The sequence below is a fragment of the Chanodichthys erythropterus genome, chromosome 21 (assembly GCF_024489055.1).
Source record: "Chanodichthys erythropterus isolate Z2021 chromosome 21, ASM2448905v1, whole genome shotgun sequence".
In the NCBI taxonomy this organism is placed as follows: domain Eukaryota; kingdom Metazoa; phylum Chordata; class Actinopteri; order Cypriniformes; family Xenocyprididae; genus Chanodichthys; species Chanodichthys erythropterus.
In genome coordinates this window covers 3647635-3672628 of record NC_090241.1, presented here as the reverse complement: position 1 = coordinate 3672628, position 24994 = coordinate 3647635, and the positions used below count along the sequence as shown (strand labels likewise).

At 36.7% G+C, this 24994-nt stretch overlaps 1 protein-coding gene across 2 annotated transcripts; it reads right to left on the bottom strand.

Moving 5' to 3' along the window:
- Positions 1-1429: 1429 nt before the first annotated feature.
- On the bottom strand, positions 1430-24404 carry mylkb (myosin light chain kinase b). Of its 2 annotated transcripts, none has more exons than XM_067373092.1 (17): positions 23587-24404; positions 19130-19246; positions 18894-18959; positions 15549-15590; positions 15244-15371; positions 14094-14250; positions 13341-13646; positions 11856-11900; positions 11661-11751; positions 11362-11565; positions 9325-9542; positions 9118-9241; positions 6879-7031; positions 6474-6597; positions 6265-6355; positions 5303-5437; positions 1430-3038 (listed from the first exon to the last, which is right to left on the bottom strand). In XM_067373092.1, the coding sequence occupies exons 1-17, from the start codon at positions 24221-24223 to the stop codon at positions 2791-2793; spliced, it is 2886 nt and encodes a 961-aa protein (XP_067229193.1). In that variant the 5' UTR covers positions 24224-24404; the 3' UTR covers positions 1430-2790. The 2 variants fall into 2 exon arrangements, with proteins under 2 accessions (XP_067229193.1, XP_067229194.1); XM_067373093.1 differs by having other exon boundaries at positions 5303-5434.
- Positions 24405-24994: the final 590 nt, after the last annotated feature.

Below are 24994 nucleotides of genomic sequence, written 5' to 3'. Positions count from 1 at the left end.
CAGTGCATAAACAAAGTTCACACAGCTAATATAACCCTCAAAATGGATCTTTACAAAGTGTTTGTCATGCATACTGCATGCATGCATCGGATTATGTGAGTATTGTATTTATTTGGATGTTTACATTTGATTCTGAATGAGTTTGAGGCTGTGATCTGTGGCTAACGGCTAATGCTACACTGTTGGAGAGATTTATAAAGAATGAAGTTGTGTTTATGAATTATACAGACTGCAAGTGTTTAATAATGAAAATAGCGACGGCTCTTGTCTCCGTGAATACAGTAAGAAACGATGGTAACTTTAACCACATTTAACAGTACATTAGCAACATGCTAACGAAACATTTAGAAAGACAATTTACAAATATCACTAAAAATATCATGATATCATGGATCATGTCAGTTATTATTGCTCCATCTGCCATTTTTTGCTATTGTTCTTGCTTGCTTACCTTGTCTGATGATTCAGCTGTGCACATTCAGACGTCCTGCTCTTGTCTAATGCTTTGAACATTGTGGCGACCAGGGCGGGCGAGAGCCGTGAGGGAACGGCGCGAGGCCGGTGGCGCGAGTGTTAATGAGCTTCACCTGGGAGGCGCACCGGCCTTGAGTCCCTCACGGAGGAGCTCCGGGAGCATAAAAGGAGGAGCGACTACAGTGAAGGACGGGAGAGGACCAGGCCTGGATATTATTTTATGTTTTATTATGTTTGTGTGGCCGGCAGACGTCCGCGAGGGTCTGCCGGCATTACTTTCGTTTTGTTCTTTGTTTATTTTGAATTCAAGTTTTTGTTGAGCGTTCGCCGGTTCCCGCCTCCTTCTTCCCACAACTACTAACCACGTTACAAACATGAGCTGGCATATGCAAATATTGGGGTCATACATATTAATGATCTCAACTGTTACATAACAGTCAGTGTTATGTTGAGATTCGCCTGTTCTTCGGAGGTCTTTTAAACAAATTAGATTAATATAAGAAGGAGGAAACAATGGAGTTTGAGACTCACTGTATGTCATTTCCATGTACTGAACTCTTGTTATTTAACTATGCCAAGATAAATTCAGTTTTTAATTCTAGGGCACCTTTAATGTTATGAAGAGATTTTTGTGTGCAACAAAACAAAATAATGACAAAATAATCAACAATATCTATTGATGAGTGATTTCAAAACTCTGCTTCATGAAGCTTCGAAGCTTTACGAATCTTTAACTTATAATAGGTTTACCAGGGTAAGAAAAAACACGTTATGGAAAAAGGATTGATGATGTATTGACTTATTTCAATTTTGTTAATTTTGAACAAAAAAAAAAAGTTACACAGTGAGCTGTGCTTTGAACAGCCTGTATAGAAACTGTAGCATTGCATGTCATTAAACCATCTTTACATAATAACAACAATAAAAATGTCACAAAAGCACAGAAGGGAAACACTTTATTTATATGACCAGATAATCACTGCCAGTTATGCTGAATAAACTGAATAAATACAGGGCCGCTTAGATTTGTTGATTTGTGTCAAGATATAATACGCTACTTCTGATGTGATGGGAAGTTTAAGTGAAAAATCAAAAGACAAAACAGGTCTGAGTCTTAATAATATGATTAATTCATTCTCAGAGAATAGTGCAGACACTCAAAGGCAGCAGAAGCCTGTACAGGGTCATAAATATGACATGAAGCTTTGTATTGCAGGTTGCTGCACAAAATTCACCTCATTGTTCTGTCATGCAAGTGAATTAACTAAAAAAAGGCAAAATGAACTCAAAGTGGAAGCAGCACAGACAGTTCTTTGCATTTCAGGAGTTTAATGCTAGTCACTTCCTTCTATCAACTACAGCAGTGTTTCTCAACCAGCGGTCCATGGATCGATAGTGGTCCTTGACATAATGCCAGGGGGTCCTTATATCACTTATCTGAATATGAATTTTTGTATATTTTGACATTTGACATGTTCCCATAAAAGAAGATGATAATATAGCTGATGATATGACTAAATATAGGACAAGTCAACTAACGTGGTAGTAAATTATACTTTATTGCATTTGGTCGTCACAAAGAAATTAATGATACCAATAAGCAAATTTTATTCTGGGGTCCTTGAGGATGGTTCAAATATGACGGGGGTCCATTACACAAAAAAGGTTGAGATTCACTGAACTACAGTTTCTAAACGATTGACTACATTCAGTCATTTAGAAACAATAATTCTTATAACTATTAAATAAAACACAATATAATCATTAGAAAAAATGCCAAAAATAACAAAAAAGTTAATATCTTCATACAGTGAGGTCTCCAACTGGATTTATATTGATATTGACAACATACTATAGATAAGCGTTTTTAAAAGCATTGTCGTGTTTTTACCACTAGATTGCACTGCAGTGCAGACTTAAAATGTAAAATGTGCAAATGTATACTGACTCATGTAAAATTACTGACATAGATGATATCAATGTGATGTGTTCAGTCCGATAAAACAAGTGAATTTTTTTTTTTAGTCCATTTGTCCCAACATGAAAGGGTTGCTATACAGGCATATTTATACAGGTTGTCATATTCAGTTTTGTAGTCCCTTTTGGTAAATCAGTTGGGATAATTTTCTGGACAGAAAGGCACAAGCAGGAATGTCTTTGATCTTGGCAAACAGTTTTGCTTTTTCCAAGCTATTCTAGGCAGAAGAAGAAGAAACATAAAGATGGTGTAAAAAGAGAAGAATTGAAACTAAATGTTTAAGATATTCATAGTTCCTGTGGTATTCAGTCATTCTTCACTTCTGTTTCCATCATAATTCAGTCCTCCTCCTCTCCTTCACCGTCTCCTTCCTCCTCCTGCATGAACTCCACCAGCAGTTCGGCGGTGCAGGTTGCTTCTCCCAGGCTGTTCACGGCTTTGCAGGTGTATTTGGCATCATCATCGGGGCAAACCTCTGAGATCACCAGGCTACAGTGGCCGTCCTCTTCATAGTCGATCTGGAAGTGACGCGTCTCTTTAATAGGCTGGTCGTCCTTGTACCACACAACCTCGGGGTCTGGGTAACCTTTGAGTGCAGAAAACACAGTAAATCAATAATGAATCATAAAAATACTATCAAAAAAGTCAAAGCAAGTGGACCACACAACAACAGTCATTTATCTTTGCCTAACAATGAATAATGAAATAGATATAGCATTTAAATATCAGTATGGAGTGGTGCACCATAAAAGCTGATTTGCTAATTTTCTGACTGATGATGATCATATCTCCACCCAAATTTACAAGCTTTCTCATTGTTTGTTTCTTTTGAACTTCGTCATATTAAAGGGAGAGCAGAAGGTCAAAAGAATCCTCACAATATTGATGATTACTGTATAGGAAGTGGTTAGGAAAGGGATATGTCCCCAAAAAACACTCACCAACACATTACTGTCATGACCGAAACATGGGATGTTTTGTCAAAAAATAAAGTAAATTGAAGGATCAACTAAGATGTTTTTTATAGTGTTTGGATCAAACTAATGAATCCAAACACTATAAAAAATAACCGAATTGAACTGAGGCCTAATCTTGGCTTAGGCTAAGCCCTGTCTTTGAAACCGGGCCTTAAAGTATCTGATTTTAACAGTACTCGTACTGAATGTAGGTTCAAAGATGCACTAGTCCTGAGACGTGCCAGTGAAAATAAGAAGCAATTGATTTGTAAGATTAAAAAATCATGTTTATTTTCTAAAATCAAAATAAAACTGAACACCTCAATATTGCAATAAATCAAGGTCGACACAATAGCCTCTTAAACGTCTACAAACTCTCAAGTTTCAGTTAAGCTCAAGTGCACAAAAAGGCCATAAACTAATATCCTTCATAAAGGTCTTGTCAATATAGCGGATAAATATAATAATGCTAAGTATAATTAACTAGCACTGGATGTGCTGGTTTCGGTCTCATCACCGGCTCTAGTCATGAACTAATCTCCTAAATCAAACACCTGCGATTCAGAAACTACCTGCTAATGCACTCACACATGCCTTGTTGACAAGTTTGGGTGAGTAAAGGCAAAATGCACAATACATGGTACCTTCAATGCCCTTAGATGGCGATATTGCTTCTTTATATCAGAAACAAACTGCTGCAGAAAAATTGAGCTGCCGTGAAAAATGTAATTTGTAATTGCATTACTCATCACAAATGTAGTGGAGTAAGTATATTTACTTGTTCAAAAATATAGTAGAGAGTAACAGTTGCCAATATCTTTGATACTACAAAGTAGCCAAAAAGATACTTAAGTACAGTAACTAGAAATACTTTACACCTCTGTTATTATTATTTATTATTGTGTTTTGGTAGTGACAAATTTGGGGAGAGGAAAAATATTCCAAAACTTTTTGAAAATACAATATGAGAATTAACTGCACAATTACTAGAAATGTGTACCTTGGATATTATACAATTTGCATACATAGAAAATTTGTGGAAAAGACACCTTTTTAAAGATACTTTAAACTCTGAATTTGAACCAATTCTGTAGAATGACCCAACTATTTTTATTTTTGAGACACTAAAAGAGATTTAAATAGGTTTTAAAATATACAAAATAGTGAATAAAAGACTTTTTAAAAACCTGCTCAACCAAATGGTGATATGTCTGTGGAATTTAAAGGAAATAGAGACTAATGATCTAATGAGACTAATGATCATAGCTGATAACATTAGCACATACAAAAAAACATTTTTTTTTTTTTTTTAAATTGCTTCAGTCCCTAAGATGTTTAGACACTGGAAAGGCATTTCCTCTGCTTTAGCACATTAGGATTTACCTTTTATGGATATCTTTAAGAACCTCTTATTTCACTGGGAAGCACTCACTTACAAGATTTCTTTTAAAGAAATGAATACATTTATTAAGCAAGGATGCATTAAATGAATCAAAAGAGACATTAAAGACATGTATAATGTTATAAAAGATTAAAAACAAAAGCTGTTCATTTCAGCATCAAAGAAAAATATATCATGGTTTCCACTAAAATATATTAAGGAGCACAGCTTTTTTTATATATAATATTGATAATAACAAGAAAGGTTTCTTTAGAAGCAAATCATAACACATATTAGAATGATTTCTGAAGGATCATGTGACACTGAAGACTGGAGTAATGATGCTGAAAATTCAGTTTTGATCACAGGAATAATTTACATTTTAAAATATATTCAAATAGAAACAGTTATTTTAAATTGTAATAATATTTCACAATATTAAGGGTTAAGGGCCGAAAAATTATAACTAAAAGTTATAAAAGTATAATAGCCTTTGAGGTCAAAGGTCATTACCTTCAATCTTGCAGTCAAAGCGGGCAGCGCTGCCTTCCACCACTTCCACATCCTGTATGACAGAGGAGAAGGAGGGAGCCTCAGGGCTGCGGTTTTCATCCTCCACACTCTCAAGGAACGATACAGGAGCCTCTTCTAAACACACACACCTTTATATCATATTTATGTACAATCAATATTTTTACATATATGGCATTTCATATGCAATAGAGTGCAACAGGCAGGATCCGGACGTAAAAACTCCATAGAGAAAACTTATAAAGCCTTTAAAGACAACTTTACTGTGAGATATGAGGTTGCTAATCGATGGTATTTACTTCTGATGAAGATCTCAGCTTGCATGACTTCAACTTGGTTTTAAAAAAATCATGCAGCAGAATATGTGGTGAAAGACTACATTACCCATGATGCTGTACAGAAATAGAGTCCAAACAAGAAAAATGCCCTGAAAGATCTTGTTATGGTGCGTTCAAGTCATGTCGAAAAGATCAACTTTCCACTTGGTAAATACGGACTTGAACGCACCATTAGCTCCGCCCACTCCCATGATGCACCGCAATTAACATAATCGAGTCAGTCTTCCTATATGCTCTCAAAATACTTAAATAATTGAATATATATTTTGCAATAAACTTAATATAAAATCAACATTTTTAAATGAGTAGTTTTATATTTCTCCATTGTTTGTAATTCGATTATGCTTCATGGGATTGTAGTTCTTTCCCTCACTAAAGACGTTAAGTGTAAAGTCTTGTACCTTTTTTGTGCTTCAAATCAAAGTTTGTAATGTTATGATTCACCTCGTAGCTGGTTGGCTTGGTTCATGGCTTATAACGCTTTAACAAAGACTACTTTGAAATCCCTATGGGAGAAATTAATGGAAAAAATACTTCCGAAACCAGAGCCACTGAAAATGCACTGTTGCAATCTATATACTGCAAAATTGTCTGCTGAGCCAATACCGTCAGTCGGAGAGCTTTTCTTCGGTCCGATCCCTCCTAACATTCCCATAGAGCTGAACCTGGAGATTGCTCGCACTGCGTTCCCTGTTTTCTGCACAGACACTCACAAACATGAAGTCTAATCTCTGCCACTTCCACCAAGAAAGCAGTTTCCTTTAAATCTCATTCTTTGTTAAACGAATAAATCAAATAAAACGCAGTGCTCTCACCTGCCAGCGGCGTCTCAGGATGTACTTCTTCATCCTCTCTTTGGACAGCTGTTTAGCCTCCATATTTCTGGTGTCCTGTTTGAGCCAGGAGTGCTCAAAACACTGAGCGCAGGTCAGCCTGGCCCTACAGCGTGGCATTTATAGGGTCACAGAATCCAGATCAAATGCTCAAAATGTGCTTCTCAACATTCAGCATGTACTAATACATTTAAGTGATAATTAACTTTGCCAATTACACTCATCATTTACAATAATGTAGATTTAACTGGGTTCTTTGTTAAGGGTCTATGCCAAGAGCTCAAGATGAGCATCTACAGAGTGCTCTAAAAGGGCCATTTGATTAACTTGGAACAATGTAGGTATTTCCATAAAAGTGATCTTTCTTCTGTTCAGCTTTCATCTTACCTCATGTCCTTTTTTAGGAGACTGCTGATGAAGTCTTTGGCCTGATCTGAAATCTCATCGAATGCCTCATCCTCAAAATCCCAGGTGGCTGAGGTGACGTTGGCGAGGGTTTCATTGTCATTGTCTCCCATGAATGGTGAAAGACCACTGACACTGAGGGTAAACAAGAGGAAGGGTGTCAGGCAATGATCTTTGATTCTGTTACCACATAAGGACTAAAAGCATTTCTTAAGGCCTGGTCCTAAAACATAAAATGATTAAAAACTATACACTACCATTCAAAATTCTTTTATTCTTTATCTTTATTAAACAAGAATGCATTAAATTGAACAAAAGGGACAGTGAAGACTTTTATTAAGAAATCTATTTAAAATAAATGTTTTTTAGCTTCCTATTCATCATAGAACTCTGAAAAAAATGTGCCACAAATATATGAAGTAGCACTGTTTTTAACAATGATAAAAATAAGAAATGTTACAAGCGCTAAATTAGACTGCATTAGACTGATTCTGAAGGATCATGTGACACTGAAGTTTGTGTTCACATAATATATGTGACCCTGGACCACAAAACCAGTCACATGGGTATATTTGTAGCAATAGCCAACAATACATTGTATGGGTCAAAAATTATAAATTTTTCTTTTATGCCAAAAATCATTAGGATATTAAGTAAAGATCATGTTCCATGAAGATATTCTGTAAATTTCCAACAGTAAATATATCAAAAATGTATTTTTGTGAGTGGTTATGCATTGCTAAGGACTTCATTTGGACAATTTTAAAGGTGATTTTCTCAATATTTAGAGTTTTTTTTTTTTTCTTTTTCTTTCAGATTTTCAAATAGTTGTATCTTGGACAAAATACATACATCAAAGGAAAGCTTATTTATTCAGCTTTCAGATGATGTATAAATCTTAATTTAAAAAACAAACCTGACACTTATGACTGGTTTTGTGGTCCAGGGTCACATATGTGTGTGTGTGTGTGTGTGTGTATGTATTGTATATTATGTCTTTGTGTGTGTGTGTGTGTGTGTGTGTGTGTGTGTGTGTGTGTGTGTGTGTGTGTGTGTGTGTGTGTGTACAACCTAAAAAATGCTGTTTCAGAAAAATTTTGTTTCCACCCAATTTTGGTCAAATATGGACAACGCCCGCCCCCCAATTTTTTTTTTTTTTTTTAAATTTAAACCAATGGTTGGGTTTGTCCATATTTGACCCAAGTTTGGGTTGAAACAACCCAGCATTTTTTAGAATACACACACACACACACACACACACACACACACACACACACACACACACACACACACACACACACACACACACACACACACACACACACACACACACACACACACACACACACACACATTATATAAATATAATAAAACACAAACTTATGTTAGATGTGATTAATCGATTAGACAGCACTAAATACATTTGAAAAGTTCTTTTAAATTGTAAAAATATTTCACAATATTATTGTTTTGACTATTTTTGATCAGGCAGCCTTGGTATGCACAAGAGACTTATTCTAAAAACATTAAAAAATCATACCAAGACCAAATTGTTGAACAGTAGTGTATATATTCTTTTTTATTGACTATGGTGTAACATAGTCAATGAAGTGTGTATTCTGTAAAAAGAAATGCCAAACGTCTTATAGTTTACAGCCAATAATATAGTGATATAGTTTATAAGCAATATTTATAGATATAGAGGCAATATTTCATGGCTATGTATAACTTGTTTTCACTTTATCGACAGTATTGTAAACATTTTTTGATAGGTTTCTCATCATTTAAAAAAAAAAAATACATTTTTAATCAAATTACTAAATTATACACACGCAATTCCATCATGAATCAGGACGATTATTGCAGTTCATAGCAAAAAACAGATGTTTAGGAAACTATTTAAGTGTTTTTTTTTATTGCTATTTAGTGTTTTGGGGAAAAAAATAAAAATATAAATAAAAAAATGTCTTTTACTACAGGGGGCTATTAACCCCGTTGTATCCTGCAGATAAAAGTAACTGACACAAGTCAGTTTAAATATTTATATTCTGCCTCCACGGTATCAAAGTTGTGTTTATTTGATAAATTGAAAAAGCAAGCTTGGAAAGCGAGTTGTCCAAAAACTAATAACGGCCTTAAAAGGAAAAGGAAATGTTTCCAGTCCTCAGCATTGATTACTTTGTCTTTACGTGTTAGCGACGGTTAGAGATTGGTCACTCACAGAATGTAACAGATGACGCCAATACTCCACATGTCTGTTGGGTAGCTGATAGCCTCATAGTTGATCACCTCCGGAGCTACAAACTCAGGAGTTCCAAACAGAACCTTCAGAGATCCAGAATCCTCTGAAAACAACAACAGCATCACAACTGTGCCAAACAAAAACAGACTCTGTTCTTTCTTTTTGAAGTTGTTTACTCTTGTTTACCTAGCCTTCGAGCAAGTCCAAAGTCAATAAGTTTGATCTTGCTTCCCGTCTTGTTGATGCACATGATGTTCTCAGGTTTGAGATCCAGGTGGACAATGCCCTGCTTGTGGATAAACTGGACTCCATCTATGATCTGCAGCATGTACTTAATCACCTCTCGCTCAGTCAGCTCGAAATCCTCATCAACGATTCGCTCAAACAACTCACCTCCAGAGATCCTGCAGCCAATGAGGGACCACAATAACATCATCATTAAGAGATGCTAACCGATCACTGTCAGACTGCAATCTCACTGCATTAGAACTGTTTATGCACATTCCATTTAACAAACATATGAACAGTGTCTGTGCCTGCGGCGCTAAACAGTTCTCTTACAGTCAGGGAGATTTAAATCTGGGAAATTTTCCATCATGGCTGCCAAGCTAAGAAAGAGAGCATCCATGCTCTGTCCTCCCCACCTCACTGTTTCTCCATCTCACTATATAAGGACATATGACACGCACTTCTCCAATCACAGGGTGCTGGATTTTACATTCCACCGTCGCCATAAAAAGCTAAACTGGTGGAATGATTTAAAGGTGTTGAAAAAACAACTACCAAACACATCACAGCCTGTTTATAGACACCAGAGAACACAAAATGCTTGGTTAAAAACATCCCAAGTTGGGTTGAAAATGGACAAACCCATTAACTGGGTTGCTTTAACCCAGCGATTGGGTTAAATGTTTGCCCAACCTGCTGGGCAGTCTTTTTTAACTCAAGTATTGTTTAAAAATGACTATATGGCTGACTTAAAAAAAAACAAAAATAGGTTGGAAATGAAAAATCAAATGCATAATTACTAGAGGCAACAATAATAATCAAATTAAGCAATTTAATAAATTTTTATTGTTTAATTATTATTTTCATTAATTATTAGTTTAATTAATCATTTTTAAACAATATTTGAGTTAAATATAACTACCCAGCAGGTTGGGCAAACATTTAACCCATTCGTGGGGTTACAACAATCCATTAGCTGGGTTTGTCCATTTTCAACCCAACTTGGGTTGTTTTTAACCCAGCATTTTTTAGAGTGTAACATAACACAGGTTGACTGAATAAACTTGTTCCATGTTTGGACCAATCATTACATTAGGTCAATTTGGTGAAAAAATGCTGGGTTATAAACAACCCAAGTTGGGCTGAAAATGGACAAACCCAGTAACTGGGTTGTTTTAACCCAGAGGTTGGGTTAAATGTTTGCCCAACATGCTGGGTAGTTTTACTTAACTCAACTGTTGTTTAAAAAATTACTGTATTGCTTGCTTGAAATTAGCCTAAAGTATGTTGGAAATGAACATTTATTAATGTGTTTAATAAATAAACAATTTTTAATTGATTATTAAATAATACACTCTAAAAAATGCTGGGTTGTTTCAACCCAAATTTGGGTCAAATATGGACAAACCCAACCGTTGAGTTAAAAAATACATTTAAAAATTTAACCCAATGGTTGGGTTTGTCCATTTTTGACCCAAATTTGGGTTGAAACAACCCATTATTTTTTAGAGTGTACACATTTATTAAATTGCTTATTAAGCCTACCTTTTGATTATTATTGTTGCCTCTAATAATTATGTGTCTGATTTTTAATTTCTAACCTATTTTGGGTTATCTTAAGCCAGCCTTATAGTCATTTTTAAACAATAGGGTTTGTCCATATAGTCATTTTTAAACCACTGGGTTTGTCCATTTTCAACCCAACATTTTTTAGAGTATACCCTGCTGAAACATCAAGAATAAACCAGCATGAATTCCATGTTTATGCTGGTATAATGCTGGCATAGTGCTGGTCTAACTGGTGGACTCTCAAGCAAAACTGAGCTGGTGGTCCACGAGTATTCCTGCTTCCCATGCTGGGGACCAACAAACCAGCAACCAGCATCCCAAGCTGATCCCAGTATGCAAAACTTATTCTTGTGATCAGCAATGCTGGATCTTTCAGCAGGGTAGCCTTTGCATTCTTGGATGATATATGATAGTTTAGGGACTCACATCTCCAGGACCATGACCATGTCAGACCTTCCCTCAAAGGCGTCCACACACTGCACCAGCTTGGGGTGATGGAGGCTGTTCATGATGTCAATCTCCTGCCTCACGTTCTCCTTTTCCTTTTGTGAGAATGCCTTGATGAACTTCCCTGCCCATACCTTCTTGGTGGACTTCTCCAATAATTTGAAGACTTGACCAAATTTACCCCTTGTAGAGACAATAGAAAGGCCATAAGAATTGGAAAAGAGAATAAAAATCTGCTACAGTAAATCTAAAAGGGCTATAATAGACACATCTCTTACGTTCCTAAGCGGTCCTCTATATCATAGAAGTCCTTAACGCTACAGTCTTTCTTAACGGCCACATCTCTGTATTCTGGTTCTTTCTCCTCATCTGTGAAATGAACAGGATATGTTTCAGACTGAGCATGTGGGAGTCATGTTAGTAAACTTTGGATTCAGGAGGGGTGGATCGGTTCAATTGCTTGAACTTCATACCATCGTCAGACACAGTGGCTCCAACTTCCCCCTCTTCCTTTTTCTCTGGAGAAGATTGGGAAAGTTTTAAAAGATTAGTTTTTTTAAGTAGTGCATTAGATCATCATATTTATACTTTAGGATATTCAAACTGAATATCTTTTTTCCAAACTAAACCTGGGCAAAAGTTGAACATTTAGTCTTTTGAAAAATTTAAAGGTGCCCTAGAATTAAAAATTGAATTTATCTTGGCATAGTTAAATAACAAGAGTTCAGTACATGGAAATGACATACAGTGAGTCTCAAACTCCATTGTTTCCTCCTTCTTATATAAATCTCATTTGTTTAAAAGACCTCAGAAGAACAGGCGAAACTCAACATAAAACTGACTGTTACGTAACAGTTGGGATCATTAATATGTACGCCCCCAATATTTGCATATGCCAGCTCCCAACATTATGAAAGGCATTAGACAAGGGCATCCAGTATTAACGTCTGGATCTGTGCACAGCTGAATCATCAGACTAGGTAAGCAAGCAAGGACAACAGCGAAAAATGGCAGATGGAACAATAATAACTGACATGATCCATGATAACATGATATTTTTAGTGATATTTGTAAATTGTCCTTCTAAATGTTTCGTTAGCATGTTGCTAATGTACTGTTAAATGTGGTTAAAGTTACCATCGTTTATTACTGTATTCACGGAGACAAGAGCCGTCGCTATTTTCATTTTTAAACACTTGCAGTCTGTATAATTCATAAACACAACTTCATTCTTTATAAATCTCTCCAACAGTGTGTAATGTTAGCTTTAGCCACGGAGCACTATCAGACTCGTTCAGAATCAAATATAATCACCCAAATAAATACTATACTCACATGACCCGAAGCATGCATGCATCATGCATGATGAACATCTTGTAAAGATCCATTTGAGGGTTATATTAGCTGTGTGAACTTTGTAAATGCACTGTATTATAGAGTCGAGAGCTCGATGGGCAGGGAGCATGCGATTTAAAGGGCCAGCAGCCCCTGAATCGGTGCATAGTTAATGATGCCCCAAAATAGGCAGTTAAAAAAATTAATGAAAAAAAATCTATGGGGTATTTTGAGCTGTAACTTCACAGACACAAATCAGGGGACACCTTAGACTTATATTACATCTTGTAAAAAAATGTTCGATGGCACCTTTAAACAATAACATTTTACATCTATATTATTTAAATAAGCCTATATACATTTATTTGCTTCCATTGAGTTTTGCACATGTGGAGTTTACGGTCGAGTGCTGTTGCCATTAAAGCAAGAGAAATTGTGAAATTCATGTACATTTCTCAACTTTTCATTCAAATGGTTATGATGATAATATAATTTGTCACAAAAATGTTTGTATTAAATCAGAAAAGAATGCAAAATAAGGGCATTTTCACTAGTGGATTCAGATTTTTGGAGCTTTCTCGATCAACAGTAACAGAACGTATCTGACGGATGTTCATTCTCACCTGTTATCTCCTCCACTCCCACTTTAATGGGCTCAGATTCTGCACTGGGCTCTCCAACTCCATACACATTAACAGCTCGGACACGGAACTTATACTGACGGTCGCCGAGAAGGTTCTGGACGTGGTATGAGGTGCTGTTACAGGAGGTCAGGTCATTCCATGTGTTGTCCATCGAGTTCCAGATCTCCAGGTTGTATGACTGGACGATGCTGCCCCCATCGTAAGTAGGGCCGTACCAAGAGAGGGTGAGTGAGGACTTGCGGATGTCGGAAGCAGCAGGGATGCCGGCTGGGGGATCTGGCTTATCTGGGACACAGATTTACATGGGAAAGGTCAGCAATAGTTAGATAGCTATGCATAGAAAGGTAGGGAGACTACTAGTAAATATGCTTTATGTCAATATGCTCATAATTTCTTACTGCTCCATAATTGCACAGTACTTTATATATATATATGTAACCCCTCAGGCCCTGCTTGCCCAGCTCTGTATGGGCCCGGGTCTCCGGCACGGGAGGCTGGCCTGCTAACAAGCATGCAGTCTCTAGCTCACTGCTCCATAATTGGAGACAGCCACAAATTAATATTTTTAGATTTTTTTCAGAGGAATTCTATAAAGAAATAAGTGACCAAACCCAAAATAACACACATACACACACACATACAAATGTGTGTTTACAGTCTATCATAATCCCATCTGCCTCCTCCTCTCATTATGTGTCACTTTTTTTATTCCGTCTTTGTTTATTCCCATACCTACGATGGTGAGATTGAGTGAAGCCTGCTTGGTGCCAAATTTATTCTGCAGTTCTAGAGTGTAGCAGCCACAGTGATCCTGGTCGCTCGCTGTGATTGTCAGCTGACTGCTGTTCTCTGTGGTCTCTATGGAAATGCCCCTACTTCCTGGCTCGATCTAAACAGGAGAAGAGTATATAATGCATCATTGTATGTACTATGGGTCATTCATTTTGTGTGCTAAAATTGGGTGCTAATTGGGTGTTAACATAAATATACATGCATGTAACAACTGTTTAGATTATTTTTTAAACCATTTTTATATCAAAATGATGCACCAAAAATAACTAAATTAAAAGTCATGTAATGTATTTACTTAAAAATAAACCATTCAATATATACATTTGATATACTACTATTAATAAAATTGGACCCACTTTATATGAAGTGGCCTTAACTACTATGTACTTACATTTAAATTAATCATTTGATACAATGCACTTATTGTGTACATACATGGTTTTACATTGTACTTATATTTTAAAAACACCTGCATGTAATTACATCTGTAATTAATTTCTGTAATTACATTTATAATTACACTGTTGACCCATCCCTTAACCCTTATCCCTACCTTTAAACCTACCCATACCACCAACACCAACAGTACATTGTACTTATTTTTTGATGTAAGTACGTAGTAGTTAAGGCCACTTAATATAAAGTGGGACCATAAAATTAATTTTTAAAATTGAATATTTACAACTAAATTTAATATTTTTAAAGTTTATTTGAATATAAATTAATCAACCTACAGTACTTTATCAATTCATCAATTCAATTCAGTTAACAATGACTGTAAACCAATACCAACCCCCATAAAAAAATGGTATCGGGATCTGTATCGGCCGATCAAGATGACAAGAAATCAGTGATCAATTTTGGCTGTAAAAATCCTGATCAGATCATTGTTTTGTTTTTTAAATGTATATTTACAATAAGTTTTTATGCTGTCATTTTTAGCTTGAAGAGATGCACATGTGGGAAATGTATTTATTTTGTTTTGTAGGGTTTAGGGTACCGTCAAAAAATCCCTCTATGGAGACAAAATGTTTGGGAACCACTGATCTGTCATCTTACAAACTCTCTGTCCTCCTCCAACTCTTCCTACCGGCTTTTTAAATTTGAGCCAGGTGCAAGTTATTGGTGCCGACCCTCCAAAGTTGCCCAACAGCTCCACCTTTTCTCCTGCCCTGATCTTCTGATCTCCAGAGAACTGCAGAAACTGAGGTGGAGAACCTGCATGGCATCATAGGGAAGCAGAAGTTCACATTCAACACTCTCATGATAAATTATTCTGTATTTTCTGTCTTTGTATGAATTTCGCAAGACACAGGAAAGTGTCTCTGTACATGGCCTTTAAATATTGCTTAAGTTAGTATGATTATGTTAGGGTTAGTGGGAAGATAATCTTACCCTGTTTGGCGGGAGCTGGTTTCTTCTTTATTCTGGCTTCATCTGCAAAAGATATAGCAGAGCATGAGCATGTATTGATGTAAATTAGAAAAACAGGATTTACTGTAAATCTTTAGAGAGACCTATTTACATAATTAATTAATTAAAAGGAAATTTCACCCAAAAATGAAAATTCTGTCATCATTTACTCATCCTCGTGTCGTTCTAAACCTGACTGATCTGAAGAATGTTTTGTTGCCATTGACTTGCATGATTAAAAAAATGCAGAGACATTTCTCCAAATATTTATATATATATATATATATATATATATATATATATATATATATATATATATATATATATATATATATATAGAGCAGTTAAACTGAGCTCTGTTCTTCAGAAAAATCCTCCAGGTCGTGCAGTAATTTCAGTTTTCAAGCATTTTTGCATATTTGAACCCTTTCCAGCAGTGACTGAAGGATTTTGAGATCTGTCTTTTCATACTGAAGACAACTGAGGGACTCAAACTCAACTATTATAAAAGGTTCAAACATTCACTGATGCTCCAGAAGAAAACACGATGCATTAAGAGCTGGGGGGTGAAAACTTTTGAATTTAAATATCAAGGTAAATTGTACTTAATGTGTCTTCTGGGAAACATGCAAGTATCTTCTGTTGGTTCCGAAGGGCAGTACTAAATGAAAAACAATGATATTTAAATATAATAAAAAAATTGTGACATCTTCATCCTGTTTGAAAGTTTTCACCCTCGACTCTTAATGCATCGTGTTTCCTTCTGGAGCATCAGTGAATGTTTGAACCTTTTTTAATAGTTGAGTTTGAGTCCCTCAGTTGTCTTCAGTGTGAAAAGACAGATCTCAAAATCCTACAGTCACTGCTGGAAAGGGTTCAAATATGCAAAAATGCTTGAAAACGGATGAATCTGCAGGAGCTGGAGGATTTTTCTGAAGAACAGAGCTCAGTTTAACTGCTCAGGACAAACAAGAGACTCATGAACAACCATCACAAAACACAAAAACAGTCGTGGATCATCAGGTAACCACACACAGTATTGAGAATCAATGCTTCACATACTTATGAATGGAGTTAATAAATTCAGCAATTGTTTTGTCTTGTGAACTAAATGTAAACACCTTTTATGAAAAATATCTTACTCAGGACAGTACTAAATAAAAAATAAAATGCATTTTGTATGATCTCACTTATTTGATTAAAATTATTCACATTTTCACAGATTCTGCAAGTGGTTCACATACTTTTTCATGCCACTGTACACCTAGGATGGCTTGAGTGTGAGTAAATCATGGGGTAATTTTCATTTTTGGGTGAACTATCCCTTTAATACCTCAAAGTTTGATTGCACGAAAATGCAATTTTTTTCTATTGCTCTCCTTAAAATGGATAAATAACATACTCTATATTCAGTACTGTCAAACAATCCTCTAATCAACCATATCATTGCACCACATAAAAGGAAATTTAAATGGAAAATATCTAGTCAATATTCATCCGTGGGCGCATCTGAGAACTGACAGGAGTTCTAAGGAAACTGCCGCTCCTGATCAGCATCCAGGGAAAGAGTGTCTGTGTGGACACTGTGTCTTACTGGAATTCCCCTTATATGGGCATGCTAAATATAGGGTCTCCAAGATCCAGGAAGCAGTGTCTCTCTCCCTCCACTATTTATTTAAGGTTTGATCGCCGTCAAGAAACAATGCAACATGTAAACCCCACTAATACTCCAGCACAGTCCAAACACAGAGAGTGGGAGAGGGAAGACAGAGAGGACACTCAGATCTTTATGTGTTTCAGCTCACAGAAGTCTACCATTTTAGGCCTTCTCTTCTGTCTCCAACTGATTCGCTCCTATCGTTCATTTCCTCTCTTATGCTTGGACACACCTGAGTTTTTTCCACAAGCACTGTGGGAATACAAACAGCTGCCTGTCCTGGTATTTGCCTGTTACATGCTTTTTGTGCCCTAAATTGTACATCACTTTGACATTGTTTGTTAAGAACATAACTGCGATGTAAACGTGAGCTACTTAACTGGCTTAAAGGCTGCTATGCTTATGAAATACTAGAAGAACAAATGCAGCAGTACAGCCGGTTGCCTAATGTTCCAAAACACTGTCGGCTGAGTTTATTTTTTACTCCACCATAATCACATGGATTAAAACTCAGGATCTCGTGTGACAGTTGTGTTAAAAACTACTGTACAGGCAAACTGTTTGAGCACCATGGGACGGAAATCCTCCATGGATAGAGTGACCATTGTCCTGTCTATGGGGTCATCTTCTCAAATGGCAAATATTTTTGACTAAATGTTTACTAAATGCGTAGAGGAACGTAGGACTAAATGCTTCTACAGACTTTCCAGAGGATTAAGGGCTACGAAAAGAGATAATGAACTTTCTGGAAAGTTACTGAAATATTAACTACATGTGGTGAACCTCAGGAGGGGCAAAACAAACAAAAAAAAGGCCTATTTACAGTGTAAATGTTTGCTGCAAACAAGATTTTGAATAAAATAATGGATTCATATGCAACTATTTAGCCCATACATGAATATTCATCCATTTTTTCTTCTATGTTATATGGACATAAACAGATGTGCATAAACTTAAATACACAGTACAGCTTTCCTTTAAAGGGATAGTTCACCCAAAAATTCTGTCATTCTTTACATGTCGTTCCAAACCTGTATGACTTTATTTCTTCTGTGGAACATGAAAGAAGATATTTTGATGAATGTTGGTAACCAAACAGTTTAATTTCCCACTGACATTACATGGACAAAAAATACAATGTAAATCAATGGGAACCAAATCAGTTTGGCTACCAATAACATTTGTCAAAATGTCCTCTTTTATGTTCTGCAAAAGAAAGAAATGCGTGCAGGTTTGGAACAACATGTGGGTAAATTATGAATTTTCATTCCCCCCACCAAGGTGCTTTCTTAAATGAAAAGTTCAGCCAAAAATGAAAATGTTGTCATTGTTTACTCACCCTCATATTGAAATATGTATGACAAGAGGAGTTATTTATAACTGAATGTCCAAGCTGCACCTTTTTATACACTGAATGTGATCATGAAGACCTGGAATATAGTCCAGGAGAAGCATGGACTACTTTTATGTATATTTTTAGGAGCTTGTCAATCGCTGGTCCCCATCCACTTTAATAATTAGGAAGAGGGCAGCATGAACATTCTTTAAATCATCTCCTTTTTTTTCCATAAGATTTTGAAAAGGATGAGCAACGTTTCATGTTTGGGGGAACTATGCCTTTAAAAATAAACTAGTAACAGATCAAGTAAACGGCAGGTGTCCTTACTCACTTTCTGTAGTGGGAGTTGAAGAAGAGCTCTTCCTGTTCTTCTTATCTGCTGATGGATCTGAAGGATCTAGAGGAATGCAATGCAAATGAATATATGATTCCCCCCCCCCCCCCTTTTTTTTTGATTAAAATAAATCCTAATTATCAGTTTTGGGAGAAATTTGTTATTGTTGCACCCTCACTCAGTACTATGTTTGGATGTTGGATGAAGAGAAGTCTAGGAGACAAGACACTTACCATCTACAGTGACCATACAGGAACACTCTGCTTTACCATGTGCATTCTCTGCTCTACACGTGTAGCGTCCTTCATCCTCTGGTAGAGCCTTGTCGATTGTAAGTGAACACTTTTCATCTGACGTCAAAACAAGAGGAAGAATTGAATGACAAATGTGTATCATCCTTATAAACACGTTTTTTATTTTAGCTTGGCTGTTTTCTATATTATTCAGAAGCTTCAAATTCTAAAGTTGTTCTGCATAAATAATATAAGATTTTGATTAAGATTCCAATAGCACAATATTATTCATTTTGAATACATCACCACGAATGTCTGATAAAAATGTAAGAAGATCGGAGGTCCGGTCTTCTTAACTGATATGTTCTATAAAGTTAATAATATTTTGGGGTAATAATTCTACTAATGCAACTACATGTCAACTAACTATCATTACTAGAGTATTAGTAGACCGTCTGTTTAATATCTGCTAACACTTTAATTTGATGCTCCAACAGACATTCTACTGACTACAAGTAACTTTGCAACTACATGTCAACTTATTCTACGGTCAATTAACCCATCCCTTATCCATTAACCACCCTAAAACCTACCCATACCACCAAACCTGTCCCTAACCTTATCCGCATCCCATCTCAACAGCAGCAAAAGTGTTTTGCAATACAACATGAACACAATAATTACATTTTACTTATTTTTTGATGTAAGTACATAGTAGTTAAAGACACCTAATATAAAGTGTGACCTATTCTACTAATCTGGGTAGCATTTCCCAAAAGCATTGTAAGCCTAAGTTGATCGTAGCTCTATTGGTGGCAATGGAGTTACGATCAACTTAAGCTTATGATGCTTTTGGGAAACGCTGCCCAGAACCCTAACACCTAACTCTGACCTAACAGTCTACTAATACTCCAATGAGAGTTAACTGACATGTACAGTAGTTGCAAAATTACTTATAGTTAGTAAAGTGTCTAAAGTGGACCAACAAAATAAAGTGTAACCATATTTTGTGTTCCCCAAAAACATGACAACTTGTCTAAAAATCAACAACTTATCTAACAATTGACAACTTCCAACTTGTCCTAAATCGCCAAAGGTAAGATGTTTAATGAATTTATTGAATTGTTATTGTCAAATAAAAGGTTTGCCATTTTCTTCTTGAGAAAAAACTAGAAGATGTTCTTAGAAAAATATCAGAAATCTTCTTAAGAATTGAACTTGGGAACATTCTTGCAAACTTGAGAAGATTTTAAATCTGGCCCCTACTTTATATACACTCAAAAAAATGATTCTAGCTGCTTGTTCAGTTTATTTAAATAAAATAAGCTGAACCAACACAAATCTTTAGTTTTTTACTTAATTGGCATTCGCACTCAATTGTATTAAATGAAATTAAATTTGCAAAATGTCAGGTCAACCTAAACCATTTGTGTTGGGACTACATGAATCATTTATGTTGCATTGATTGAACCTGGGCAGTGGATTTCTAGTTCCCAGCATGCTTTGCGTAGGGAAAGATTGGGACAGTAAATGTTGAACTTAAGTGCTGTTTAATGTGTCTTTTAGTAAAGGGAAATACCTTTTAAAGTTTGAAGTTCAGTTATATTTGACATTTAAAAGAGTTTATGTTATGTCGATTTTTTGAGGTTACCATTATGCTGAAGTGTAGACCTTGTGGTTAGGCTCTAGGTGGCTACGTAAAGCAAATTTATATTGTTCTCAACGAGCATTAACTGTGCTCAAGCCAGTAATGATAAATTCTTTATCTGATCATTACTTGCATGCTATAAATGTTACTTAGCATATGAATAAGAGTTATTTTAGTTTAGTTTTTATAGAAATATAAATAAATTAGTTTGAGGACCAGCACAAAATTTACACAGTCTACATATGGTCATCAGCTTTTCCCCTCTCAATGGTCATGAAACATGTATGTCTGTGTACAACAGCTACTCAAAACCTAAGCACAAGCGCACATCTTCACCATGATGGTAACAAAAAAAAAACAAAAAAAAAACAGCACTGGTTGGATCAACAAGAATGAATTATGTTCAGGAAACATACACAGAATACGTCAAATGAAACTGGTGTGATCTCATTCAATTAGGATGAATTTCACTCATTAGTACAATTAACCTAGCTTAAGTTCAAATAAATCAGTTCAACTGTGTGGAAATAGGTGTCATAATTGAATTAAGTTAGACCAACAAGTTATTTTTTTGAGTGTACACAAAATCCTCCAGAACAACACTATATAATGCATTGGGGGACACCCATCACATCCCTGTTTGATTTAGACTTGAAGGGAATCCTCTATTGCTATTCCAGAACTTTCTAATTGTGACCCAGATGATCATTCTGTCTCATGTCAGTGAAATGGGATAGGGAGACCTTAAACCCTCAGATCGAATAACCTAATGTGAATGAGCTCAAAGAGCCAAGATAACACTCACTGAGTGCTGCAGTTGGCCATGAATCAGCCTCAGCTTTAAGATCATGCCTCTCAGTATGTGATTTACAACACAGCTCAAAACACTAAAGTAGGGAATTTAGAAAGAGAGGGTTTAAGCTTGTCCACATAGTTAACTACACTCTTAAAAATAAAGCATTGATGGTTCTTTAACATCCATTACAGAAAAGATTCTTTATAGTGGAAAGATGTTCTTTAGTTCATTCAAATGTTCTTTACACTAAGAAAAAAGAAGAACTGTTCACTGAAAGGTTCTTTGGGGAATCAAAATTTGTTCTTCTATGGTATCGCTGTGAAAACTGCCTTTTGGAGCCTTTGGGCCCTATTTTAACGATCTAAGCACATGGTCTGAAGCGCAAGTGCCCTTTGGGCGTGTCCGAATCCTCTTTTGCTAGTTTAAAGATGGAAAAAATGGTCAGCGGTCCAAAAGGGTCTCTAGTGTTTTTGGCGTAACGTGCAATAAACCAATCAGAGCCTCATCTCTCATTTCCTTTAAAAGCCAAATGCACCATGGCGGATTCGCTATTTACATGGCGGAATTTGCAAGCGGAAAGACTGTAGACTGTCCTTTTATTTTTAATATTTAAAATTGTTTGTGTACTACTGCCTGTGTGCGTAATAAGCAGAGTGCCTATAGCTGCATATTACTAACACGCTCTTTAAATAACAAAAAAATACTGCCCATGGGCGTGCTGGTCTGAAAACGAGGTGTGTTCAGGTGCATTGTTGGTGTTTTGCTATTTTGAGCAACTGAAAACGACTGCGTGATTGGTTTTTTTTTGGTCAATGCCACAGTCGTTTTCAGTTCCTCAAAATAGCAACACGCCAACAATGCACCCGAACACACCTCGTTTTCAGACCAGCACACCCATGAGCAAACAGATGGACGCAAATGCATTTGCTATTTAAAACGAGGTTTGTTCAGGTGCATTGTTGGTGTGTTGCTATTTTGAGAAACTGAAAACGACTGCGTGACTGACTTTAGAGCAGGTTTTTGTTGGTCAATGCTGCAGTCGTTTCAGTTGCCTCAAAATAGCAACACGCCAACAATGCACCTGAACACACCTCGTTTTCAGACCAGCACACCCATGGGCGAACAGATGGACGCAAATGCGTTTGCTATTTAAACAGCGTGGCACTGGACATGAAAATGATAACTGCGTCAGGCTGAAACTAGCAAAAAAACACTTCGCGACTAGCATCACTATGTGACACTGTCACACAAAATGCATGTTTTACCACTCTATTACAATTATTTTATGTATAATAGAGTTTTAATTGGTTTACATGTGTTTTAGTCCATTTTATTCCTCTTATTATTTTAAGTGTGTATGTCTTTAAGAAATGAATGGTTGGCCTGTCATGTGACCAGTCACATGACAGGAAGCAGGTAAACATCTAAAGAGAGCAGCATGGCAAACAAACAAGGACTCACTAATAGTCAACAACTCACCTGGATTGCGGTGTTTTTATTTTGTGGACTTACCTCTCCAGTCACAACCTTTTGGATTATCACTACTGTGGACATTTGTATATACACCGGTGGACACTCACATTGGGACTTTATCAGCACACTAGGATTCTTGGACTGTTTTAGGGTATGGTACTTGGGACTGTATGCTTTTAACAGACTGAGTTTTCCTGGTTTTATTGTGTTGTTTTAAAGTACCTGTGAATATTGTAAATACACAATTCTTATTTAAACTTATTACTGTTTTATGTCTCATTCTTTTAACCACTAGCAAACTCACACAGTAAAATCTGACCCCATTTTAAATCTTGTGACTCAACCAATTTGGCTGATTGTTACAGCATTGTGCCGGTTGTATAATAGGGTCCTTTGTCTTTATGAGGAACTCTACCACATTACATTGGACTTGTCTGTCACATTTAAATTTATATTAATCAAGACATAAAGAACTGTTGAGAAAATACAAGATCAATAGTATTTTTGCATTGCAATTTTAAAATATATCAACTTTTATACCTTCCTGTGATAAGATAATGAACTTGGATGGCTTCACAATTTTCCCATCAAGTATCCAGGTGATGACAGCTTTGGGGTCAGAGGTCACCCGACACTCTAACCTCAGCTTCTCTCCATCCACCACAGTGATGTCACCGAGAGGCTGTGTGAAAGCAGGCGCCTTTCCAGCATCCTTCTCTCCTCCATTCACAACTTGTGCCTTTTTATTATTTGTTATTTGTCCATCATTTGTCTTCTTCTTGGGACTTGCTTTCTCCTTGTTCTCAGGTGTCCCTACATCAGCGCTGCTGCCCTTTTTCTCTGCTGTTGCGTTTTCCTTTACGTTAACCTTTTTTTCAATTGCACCACCATTTACGCCATTGACATCGCTTTGCTTTTCCTTCTGGGGTGTCTTGGGTGCTGGTTTTGATGAATTCTGCTCATTTTCCTCTGTTTCTTCTGCTTGCTTCTTGTTCAGGACGGCCCTGAAGTCTGACGGTGCGCTGCTTGGGGGTGGTGTGGCAGCAGGTGCTTTGGATGAACCGTCTTTCTTGTTGAGCAACGATCTGAAGTCAACCTTTGTTGGGGTGCTCGTCTTGATCTCAGTCCCCGGCTTAGGCCCTGACCGGGGCTTTAGAGCTGCCCTAAAGTCTGTCATCTGTCTTCCTTTGCTAGCCTTTCGAAAATAAAACCAGATATAAGAAAGCTCCTTTTGTCAGTCCCTCTCGGCTCCTTTGGTAGGGGTTCCTTGCGGCTCCAGAAGCTGTAAATGGATATGGGTATCCAGCTGTATGAACGTTCCTTCAGTGACTCTGTGGAGGTCCTGCTCTGTCTGTGGCTTCCAGTCACTGTGCAACACTCTGTTGTCTCCACTCTTGGGACAACCCCTCTGGATCAGAATGAAAGAGGGAGGAGAGAAGGACAGAGGGAAGGAGAGAAATATGTGAGGGTGGGGAGTGGAATCGGATTGTTGAAGAGCTTAAACTCCATTCTATAATAGGTTAATTGAAGACAGGAAAACATTTCATATCTGTGTGGCATCAAAGGGGGGAGCGCCATTGCCTTATTAGGGAAACACTTCCAGTGCATGGGCATCAACACAGCAGAACAGAGCTAGGAGGTAAACAGATGGCAAGATAGCATCAGAATCTGATCCATTATGTTAAGCACAAAAACACAGATAAAAATCTTCAGTCTTTCATCATTGCCTGATTTGGAATTGCATTCATTATACAGCCAAAAACTTTGAGAAAATGAATGTTTTCTCATCCATGTTCCTTTGGTGCTTGGAAAGAAACCAGAAGAGAAGTGTTCTGGTTATTGCGTGGGTGTTTCTTTGGTGTTTCTTCTAACTTTATGACCTCTCTATAAATGAAGGCCTCTCATAGGGCCATTTTGAAGATGCATTTCACCAATCAGAGTTGAGTTG